Genomic DNA, 10668 nt, shown 5'->3' on the forward strand with positions numbered 1-10668 from the left:
TTATTCTGGACTCCTGCTCATGTAGGTATTTCTGTTAATAAAAAAGATGATATTGACATGCAAATAAAGTTATCTAAATCTGAAGGCAAAAGTATAATTTGGAAAGAAAGCAAGAAGATATGGGAAGCTAGGTTGGTAAATGAAATAAATGGAAGACATTTATTTAGGATACAAAATACAGTTGATGTAGATAGAATCAGAGGAATAAACAAGAGGGAGGAGATCATTATAAATAGAATAAGAACCGGGCATAGTTTCCTAAATGGAACTCTTTTTAAGATGGGGAAATACCTTACTGGTTTATGTAGATACACCTTACTGGTTTATGTAGATGGCGTGATGTAGAAACAGTGGAACATGTTTTGATTAAATGTAGAAAGTATGAAAGCCAAAGAAGATTATTAAAAACGGAACTAGGTGTTGGTAGGGAATTAAAATTTGAGAAGGTGATCGATCAGCTGAATAGTATTGAGGGGAAAAAGAAGATTTTTTGTTTTTTAAAAAAACAATGGGATCTTTAAGAGAATTTGAGGTGTTGACGATAGGAGTCAATAGAGGGCAGTAGTGCAACGAATTGGATGCAAGTTGCCGTTAAAACCAGAAGAAGAAGAAGAAGAAGAAGAAGAAGAAGAATGTTGTTGTACTGTAGGGAGCGGAACGCACCTCTAAAGTTATTTGTAATCTGAAAAGAAGAAGAATGAAACCAAGGAAACTGTCCTGAATGTCGAAACATTCATATATTTCTGTTTTGTCTTCGCAAGTCCATAAGAAAAAGAAAATGGTAAGAATTTTTTCAGGTAAATTTTCTCAGAACGTGAATCAGAAACAGCTGATATTTTAACTCTCCGAATTTTGCGCACTCTGAACATAAAGTTAAAGCCGACTTTAGGCAAAACGAGTTATTTATATCATCTGTTAGTCAATAACAACTTTAAAAATAACGATGATGTTGTTGGTTACTATTTAATAAACTGTGAAATAACGTAATAAGGTGACTGCGTTTATTTGTGATGGAAAGTAGCAATTATGTTAGCAACGCAGATATTCACAAAGGATAGGTGTCTGTGTCGATGCCTGATTAATAATAATGCCAATGTAACAAAACCATTTACAAAATGCGGTTCTGTTTATAATTTAAGTTGTGTCAGATGACAATTTTATTTCACATCACTCATGCTTATATAGCAGCATCGCCAAACGTAACCAGTTGAACTTGCTACAGGGTATTTTCCGTTCACATCCAAGTATACAAGAATAAAATAACTAAGGATGCAAGTAGCAGCAGTGTCAGCAGGGCCGAGCTCAAAAAGTCACATTGGCAGCTATCGCAGCACTTCCGGTGACAGCTGCCAATGCTGCCAGCTGATTTTATTGGCCATCTGTCGATTACCAGATGTATTTGTTATGTTGCCTGTTCTGTATCCATTGGTTGGCTATATGATGGTTTAGTTTCCCACTTTGATGCCAAATGACATGTTTGATTGGTGTTCAGACTGACGCTGGTTGTTGGGAGCCGGATCGCATCCAGCCGGACTTATTAATGTCTACAGACGAAACCTCTGGAAGAGGAGATTCCTCCAACACCTTCTTCATCGAGACCAGTTCTGGAAATCACGTCCCTTGGTCCGTCTGTGTGAACCTTGAGTCCACCATCATTGGTAAGTCTCAATACATGTCGGAAAAATGTTGAAAAAAAGAAATGAAATCAAGTATTTGAACAAGCTCGGGCATCTGGTAAGGATGCCTCCTGGACGCCTCCCTGGTGAGGTGTTCCGGGCACGTCCCACCGGGAGGAGGCCTCGGGGAAGACCCAGGACACGCTGGAGGGATTACGTCTCTCGGCTGGCCTGGGAACGCCTTGGGATTCCCCCGGAGGAGCTGGAAGAAGTGGCTGGGGAGAGGGAAGTCTGGGCCTCCCTTCTGAAGCTGCTGCCCCCGCGACCCGACCCCGGATAAGCGGAAGAAAATGGATGGATGGATGGATGAAGTATTTGAACATGTGTTTATGTGATGGCTGCTCCTTCAGCAGTTATCGCATTTCTATCCTCAATCAGTGGTCAATGAGCTAAATTTACGCTCAGTGTCCCACTCTGACTACCTTCATGAAGTGCTCAGTGGATTTGTCTGCAAAGTGCCTCTCTTATATGTTCATATCAGTCAGAGATGTGACTCGGATTTCCATTATACTCCAATATAATGTACTAATATCCTGAGGTAGCTGTGATTCCTTACGCCACAATGTTTGTCTCTCCCGAGATCCAGTTATGTATCTTGGATACTGCAGAGGTTTTTGATGGTAATTGTTGGGTCTTAATAGGCTTGGCATATTATTTCAACTAGACCCTCATCCTCCACAATGTTAATCAGTTTTTAATGGGTAGCACTAGCCACCCATTTAGCTATTGCTGTTGAAACTTTGTTGCTTGTTGAATTATCTAGATGTCTCAGTTCTGTTAAAACTACCATCTGATAGAACTTTGTAGGTAAAGTTTAGGTTTAAAGGACACTTTCTTTATTCAGTTCTTTGCAACCATATTGATAATTCTCCATCACTGAACCTGTTAATTTCCAGGGCTTTCTGCTACTCTCTGAGTTCTCCTGGACTCATATTCAAAAAAAATGTATGAGTTGTCCAATGAAATCTTTGATTACTCTTTTTACTCCTCTATCAGAAGTCTTACCAGGGACACATGATGTTTAATGATGAAATTGTTCTTTCCAGTCCAGGACTTTGGATCTATCAGCGCTCAGGCGACTATTCAGAAGTTTAGAAACACAAATCTAAGGTTTTCCATTTGTACAATATATTTTGTATAATTTTTTTGAAGGTCTCTGGTTTTATCAATCGTATCACTGTGCATAGGTTTCATCAAGAAAAACCTTCCTATAGGCCGAGATGTCATCAGAAACCAGCTGATGTTGCCTGTGAACTTTCTTGAGTTACTTAAAATGCAGCGTAAATACTTTCTCACATGCATAATGTCTTTTAGTTTTTCCTGCAGATGATAAGCAGATGGTCAAAGAAGAAGCCCCAGAAGACCAAAAAAACTATGTGTACCTGCATGACCCAAAGCCCTGCCACATAAAAGAGGAAGAGGAGAGAGTCTGGATCAGTCAGGGGGAAGAGGTGCGAAATGTGAAGGAGGAAATAGAAAGGGCCATAAAGAGTGAGGATGATAAACAGTCCCCTCTGCTTTCACAGCTTTATCAAAACCAAATTAAAGCCAGAGAACTTCCAGAAGGAAACAATGGCGGAGATTTCATCAAGACAGAAGATCATGAAGATGATTTCAACTTTTTAGAGTCTGAAGACACCAAGAAAGAGGAAGAGGATGATGATGTGGTGCTGAAACACTTGTCAGATTCTGGACTGAAAACTAAAGGCATGGCCAGAGCTCCTGAGTCAGATGGAGAACTTGTTAGCAAACCAAATTCAGAAATAGCGTCTCCAGGGTTGCTGGATATTAAGAAATGTTTTAAAAAGAACAAAAATTGTGACTCACGAAGGAAGGTCAAAACAGGAGAGAAGTTGAGCTGTGAAGACTGTGGCAAAACATTTATTAAAAAACAGAATTTAAACATACACATGAGAATTCACACAGGAGAGAAACCTTTCTGTTGCGACGTCTGTGGACATAAATTTACTGAAAAATCTAATTTAAATAGACACATGAGAATCCACACAGGACAGAAAACTTTCTGTTGTGATCTTTGTGGAGATACATTTAACCAAAAATCACATTTAAACACACATATGTTAATCCACACAGGACAGAAGCCTTTCTGTTGTGAGATCTGTGCACATTGCTTTAACCATAAATCTAGTTTAAACACACACATGAGAACCCACACAGGTCAGAAGCCCTTCTGTTGTGATGTCTGTGGACATAAATTTAGCCGAAAAGCACATTTACACTCGCACATGAGAATCCACACAGGACAGAAGCCTTTCTGTTGTGAAATCTGTGCACATTGCTTTAACCATAAATCTAGTTTAAGCACACACATGAGAACCCACACAGGTCAGAAGCCCTTCTGTTGTGATGTCTGTGGACATAAATTTAGCCGAAAAGCACATTTACACTCGCACATGAGAATCCACACAGGACAGAAGCCTTTCTGTTGTGAAATCTGTGCACATTGCTTTAACCATAAATCTAGTTTAAACACACACATGAGAACCCACACAGGTCAGAAGCCTTTCTGTTGTGATCTTTGTGGAGATGCATTTAACCAAAAATCACATTTAAACACACATATGTTAATCCACACAGGACAGAAGCCTTTCTGTTGTGAGATCTGTGCACATTGCTTTAACCATAAATCTAGTTTAAACACACACATGAGAACCCACACAGGTCAGAAGCCCTTCTGTTGTGATGTCTGTGGACATAAATTTGGCCGAAAACAAAATTTAAACACACATATGTTAATACATACGAGATAGAAGCCTTTCTGTTGTGAGATCTGTGGACATCAATTTTGCCGAACAGCACATTTAAACACACACATGAGAATCCACACAGGACAGAGAACTTCCAGAAGAAAACAATGTAGGACAATCCATCAAGACAGAAGATCATCAAAATGGTTCCATGTCCTTAGAGTGTGAATACACCAAGGAAGATGAAGAGGACAATGATGTAGAGCTGAAACACTTGTCAGACTCTGGACTGAAAACTAAAGGCATGGCCAGAGCTCCTGAGTCAGATGGAGAACTTGTTAGCAAACCAAATTCAGAAATAAGCTCTCCAGGGTTGCTGGATATTAAGAAATGTTTAACAGAGAAACAAAATTGGTGACTCACGAAGGAAGGTCAAAACAGGAGAGTTTAACTGTGAAGACTGTGGCAACACATTTATTAAAAAACAGAATTTAAACACGCATAAAAATTCACACAGGACAGAAACCTTCCTGTTGTGATCTCTGTGGATACAGATTTGGCCGTAAATCACATTTAAACTCACATATGAGATTCCACACGGGACAGAAACCTTTCTGTTGTGATCTCTGTGGACATGGACTCTGACCTTCAGCCTTAAGAAGACCGCGGAACTTTTGCCTATATGCTTCCGGCACCAGTTCATATGCTTTGAGAACAGCTGTTTTCACTGAATCATAATTCAGACTGACGTCAGACGGAAGCGAAGCATAAACCTCTTGAGCTTTCCCCGTAAATACGCACTGCAATAATAATGGCCAAAATTGTTTTGGCCATTGTAATGATACAGCCACTCTCTCAAACAGGACAAAATACATGTTCACATCCTTTTCGGAAAAGGGTGGTACCAAACGAATGCACTTGCTTATATCAAATGTAGAGGAACCCCACGGGGCAGTCGAGCTGCTCACCTCAAGCTCTTTCAAACGAACTTCTTTATTTGCTTCAGTTTCCAATTTACGCAGTTGGAACTCATGATCCAACTCCCGTTCTCTGAGATCCAGACGGCGAAGTTCAAGCTGCAGTTCCAATTCGCGAAGATCAAACGAAGTCCTGTCAGTCCCAGCGCCCTGACAGTCTTGACGGCTAGTCTGGGCATCAGGGCTACTCAGAGGAGCCGTGTCAGAGTGAATTTGAACATCAGCACCAGAGTTAACCTGTGGACCAGCATCAAAACTAACGCGAGGAAGAACGCCAGCGTCAGTTAGAGCCGAAACAATCTCGGATTTCATTTCCGCCTTTCTCAACTGCTTAGAAACGGAGATCGAAAACCCACCAGCAATTAACAACAGCTGTTCCTTTGTACAACAGTCAATTTGCTCAATTGTAGGGTTGTCCGAAAACTCTTCCAGGTTAAACTCCATGTCGGTTTAGAGAGTCGTAACAAAACCAAAGATGCTCCTTGCAGCCCACAAACATCAATAAGTGCCAGAGAAGCCGCTCAAATATATAAATAGCACATCCCAACCAAACACCAGCGCATTTCAAAAACGCCACAAAAATTCCGCACAAGAATCTAACGGAATCAAATCATCCCGGATGAGCCCCCAATATGTTACGACCCGCCTGTGGGTCACAACATAAAGAAGTCCAGACCAAGGCATATAATACAAAAGGCTTTATTCAAGCTCTGGCTGGACATAAAGGTACTGGAGAATCGTGGCAAAGAAACAAAAGGGTGGGAGCATTCACGAACCAGCCAGCAGTTGGCCGTCGGATTCGGGCCGCTCCCCTCGCCCTGCCTCACCGGATCATTCGCCCTACAACCAAGAACCGGAAAACCTCGGCTTGGCCAACGATCCCCAGTCCCAGCAACACAAAGAAAGTTAACAAACAGAAAAACACATTGAAGGAGCGTGAGCGAGGCTTGGAAAACACCCCAGCAGCCAGGAGCTCTTCCCAACTTCCTCGCTCCCCTGGTGGGTGGGGCTTGATCCCTTTAAACTCTCGCCAGCCAATCAACTGCAAGAAAAGAACAGCAATTAAACAGGGATTCATTCACAATGGTGACAGGTGCCCGTCACAGTAGCCAAAAGGCTAATTTAAACACACACATGAGAATCCACACAGAACAGAAACCTTTCTGTTGTGATCTATGTGGACAAAGATTTAGCCGTAAATCTATCCTAAACAGACACACGAAAATCTATACAGTACAAAAATCTCTATTTGTACAACTGGTAGATTTTTAGCCTTGTCCCAAGTCATAATTTTTCACATATTTAATCTGCAGTTGCTTACAAAAGTATTCATACCTCTTGAACTTTTCCACTGTAATTGGCTGTGAAGTATTTATGCTGGCCTACCTCATTCTTTATGTTAGCAGGGTGAAGGGGAGTTAGTATTCTTGCCCATTTGTCGTTCTCATGATATTGATTTTTGTTCTGTGTCCATTCTGATGTTTTTAACTGACTGTTTCTATGTTGAAGGATTTTGAAATGTTTGCAGTACCTCCAGCTTTTTGGGTAATGTTAATGGTTGAACTTTCCATTGAATTGTGTTTTAAGAAACAAATTTTGTCTTTGTTGTTTTTCTAATACACGTCTATGAATAAATAGGAATGACCTTAAATCTGTTGAGTAAGAATGTAATTTCTCTGTTTACACTTTATTTTAAGAAAACTTTAAGAAAATTGATTTGGAAAAATGTTTCTTTTGCCTGATTTTCTTCTTATTTTGTATATATATTACAGTGGGGCAAAAAAGTATTTAGTCAGCCACCAATTGTGCAAGTTCTCCCACTTAAAAAGATGATAGAGGCCTGTAATTTTCATCATAGATGTACCTCAACTATGAGAGACAAAAGGAGAAAAAAAAATCCAGAAAATCACCTTTTCTTATTTTTAAATAATTTATTTGCAAAATATGGTGGAAAATAAGTATTTGGTCCATAACAAAGGTTCATCTCAATACTTTGTTATATACCCTTTGTTGGCAATGACAGAGATCAAACGTTTTCTGTAAGTCTTCACAAGGGACTCACACACTGTTGGTGGTATTTTGGCCCATTCCTCCATGCAGATCTTCTCTAGAGCTGTGATGTTCTGGGGCTGTCGCTGGACAACACGGACTTTCAACTCCCTCCACAGATTTTCTATGGGGTTGACATCTGGAGACTGGCTAGGCCACTCCAGGACCTTGAAATGCTTCTTACGAAGCCACTCCTTCGTTACCCGGGTGGTGTGTTTGGGATCATCGTCCTGCTGAAAGACCCAGCCACGTTTCACCTTCAATGCCCTTGTTGATGGAAGGAGGTTTTCACTCAAAATGTGACGATACATGGCCCCATTCATTCTTTCCTTTACACGGATCAGTCGTCCTGGTCCCTTAGCAGAAAAACAGCCCTAAAGCATGATGTTTCCACCCCCATGCTTCACAGTAGGCATGGTGTTCTTTGGATGCAACTCAGCATTCATTCTCCTCCAAACACGACGAGTAGAGTTTTGACCAAAAAGTTCTACTTTGGTTTCATCTGACCATATGATATTCTCCCAGTCATCTTCTGGATCATCCAAATGCTCTCTAGCAAACTTGAGACGGGCCTTGACATGTACTGGCTTAAGCAGGGGGACACGTCTGGCACTGCAGGTTTGAGTCCCTGGCGGCGTAGTGTGTTACTGATGGTAGCCTTTGTTACTTTGGTCCCAGCTCTCTGCAGGTCATTCACTAGGTTCCCCCGTGTGGTTCTGGATTTTTGCTCACCGTTCTTGTGATCATTTTGACCCCACGGGGTGTGATCTTGCGTGGAGCCCCAGATCGAGGGAGATTATCAGTGGTCTTGTTCCATTTTCTAATAATTGATCCCACAGTTGATTTCTTTACACCAAGCTGTTTACCTATTGCAGATTCAGTATTCCCAGCTAGGTGCAGGTTTATAATTTTGTTTCGGGTGTCCTTTGACAGCTCTCTAGTTTTGGCCATGGTGGAGTTTAGAGTGTGACTGTTTGAGGTTGTGGACAGGTGTGTTTTATACTGATAACGAGTTCAAATAGGTGCCATTAATACAGGTAACAAGTGGAGGACAGAGGAGCCTCTTACAGAAGAAGTTACACGGCTGTGAGAGCCTGAAATCTTGCTTGTTTGTAGCTGACCAAATACTTATTTTCCACCATATATTGCCAATAAATTCTTTAAAAATCAGAAAATGTGATTTTCTTGATTTTTTTTCTCCTTTTGTCTCTCATAGTTGAGGTACATCTATGATGAAAATTACAGGCCTCTCTCATCTTTTTAAGTGGGAGAACTTGCACAATTGGTGGCTGACTAAATACTTTTTTGCCCCACTGTATATGAATTATTTTAATCTCAGTCTTTACAACCCCAATTTTTAACGTAACTTTATATTTGTTGTCTGATGCTTTAACTTTTAAATACTAAATTATTGATAATTTGATCAGTTATTTAGTACTTGAGTAGACTTTGCAAAATATTTTTTTACTTTAACTTGAGGAATTTTTTTGCATGGTTTCTTTAGAATTTTACTTGAGTAAAAATATGTTGCAGTTATAGTTAAGTTATTGTTTTCCCTCATTAGTTACTATTTTTTTTATTTCAGTTAACAAAAATGTTTTCTCATTTTCAGTTTTGTTAGTTTTTGTTAAACTTGGTCAATGTCTGATTAAAAATACTGTCAACGTAACAAAACCGTTACCGATGTATCACTCTGTCCTTCCTTTATCTCTTTTATAAAGAGATACAAACACTGCGTACAAACACTGCTGCAGGCTTGCATGGTCATAAGGCTGGACTCTCACAGTTTGGATAAAACTGATAAAGATTGGTCAACACGCAGAAGGAGGCATCGATAAAAGCAGAAGGCGCGCTCCACTCGATGTAATTCTTAAATGTGCTGAGTGACTCTGAATTAACTCGGTTCCAAAATGAGTTTGACATTAAATCTTTTTATAGATAACTAATAATCTCCGTAATTCTTAAGGCTGAATGAATGAATAGAACACAGGTCTGATTTCTCCTGGAGTCACGCAAACTAAAACACAACAAACCGGTTTGCAGAATTTTGTTTCCTGGGTTTAATGTTGATAATTTACCAAAATAAAGTGAAATGAACTGCAAAACTGAACTGAGAATGCTGCTGTAATTCCAACTTAAATAATTTATTTCTGTTGCCAAATGAAAATTATATTTAACATTTTTGGTTAATCATAAATTTTGTTAAAATGTTTTTGTTAACTGAAATAAATAAAAACTGTAATTAATGAGGAAAAACTATAACTGGAACTATATTGTGCGTTCATAAAACTAACATTCTGAATTTGCAGATATAATATCTCTCGTTTTCGTATTGAAGAATTCCATCTATTAGTGTTTCGAACTGATGTGAAATAAAAACATTTTCCCCACACAATACGTTTACATCAGCTATTGGCAAATTACGGCACTCGGCAGCAAAAGTTGGGAGAAAACACCTGTCAGGTATTGTTCAACATTACTTGAATATTTTTTATTCTGTTGAGTATTCATTACCCAATCGGTGAATCACAATACTTTTATCTTTTAGAATTCTGCACCTAAAAATTTAAGTTTGGAAGAACTAAAACTATTACAGCAACTACTGAAAACTGAAACAAAAATTTAATAACTATTAAAAACTAGCAAGCACAGTATAAAAACTAATTAAAACTAACCAAACTAGACAAAAAGTCACAACAAAATAAAACTAAACTGTAGTGGAAAAACTCCAAGCTGTTCTAACCTGCTCTGATGTCACAGAGCAGAAATCATCTCACTGCAGGAGAACCATCAACCACAACCAGTTCAACTTGCAGCTATTTCCAGTATAAAACTGCACCCATGCATAAAGAGCAGTGATGTAAACTGAGGAGGACCATTTAGGCTTTCTGTGGCAAAATGTTAGGGGAAAAAATCATCACCAACACATTATGTAAAATGAAATAAAAATAATTAATACAAAATTAACGAATTAATAAATAATAAGACTAGAAACAAAATGGAAAATGTAATTTTGTTAAATTAAGTTGACAAATTAACAAATGTTACTTTGTCATACTTGATAATCAAATGAGTGGAAATTTCATATTTTTTATTTGAATGTATTATCTGCAATAAAAATTCTAATTCCTCTCATTTCTAAAGCCACTTTTGGAAAGAAACTTTTACGCTGCAACTGCATGTCTTCAGCAGCTTTAAATATCTAATTTCTCGCTGAATCTGCTGCATCTTTCTTTTTCTTTTCTTTTTGTTTCTCTT

The 10668-nt window shown here is 39.0% G+C and overlaps 1 protein-coding gene across 1 annotated transcript; it reads left to right on the forward strand.

Moving 5' to 3' along the window:
- The first annotated feature begins 337 nt into the window (after positions 1-337).
- LOC103477190 (uncharacterized) lies at positions 338-4581 on the forward strand. The gene is made up of 3 exons (XM_017308777.2): positions 338-781; positions 1493-1658; positions 2991-4581. The coding sequence occupies exons 1-3, from the start codon at positions 722-724 to the stop codon at positions 4445-4447; spliced, it is 1683 nt and encodes a 560-aa protein (XP_017164266.2). The 5' UTR covers positions 338-721; the 3' UTR covers positions 4448-4581.
- Positions 4582-10668: the final 6087 nt, after the last annotated feature.

This window comes from Poecilia reticulata, chromosome 15 (genome assembly GCF_904066995.2).
Source record: "Poecilia reticulata chromosome 15, P_reticulata-male-v2, whole genome shotgun sequence".
NCBI classification, from domain to species: domain Eukaryota; kingdom Metazoa; phylum Chordata; class Actinopteri; order Cyprinodontiformes; family Poeciliidae; genus Poecilia; species Poecilia reticulata.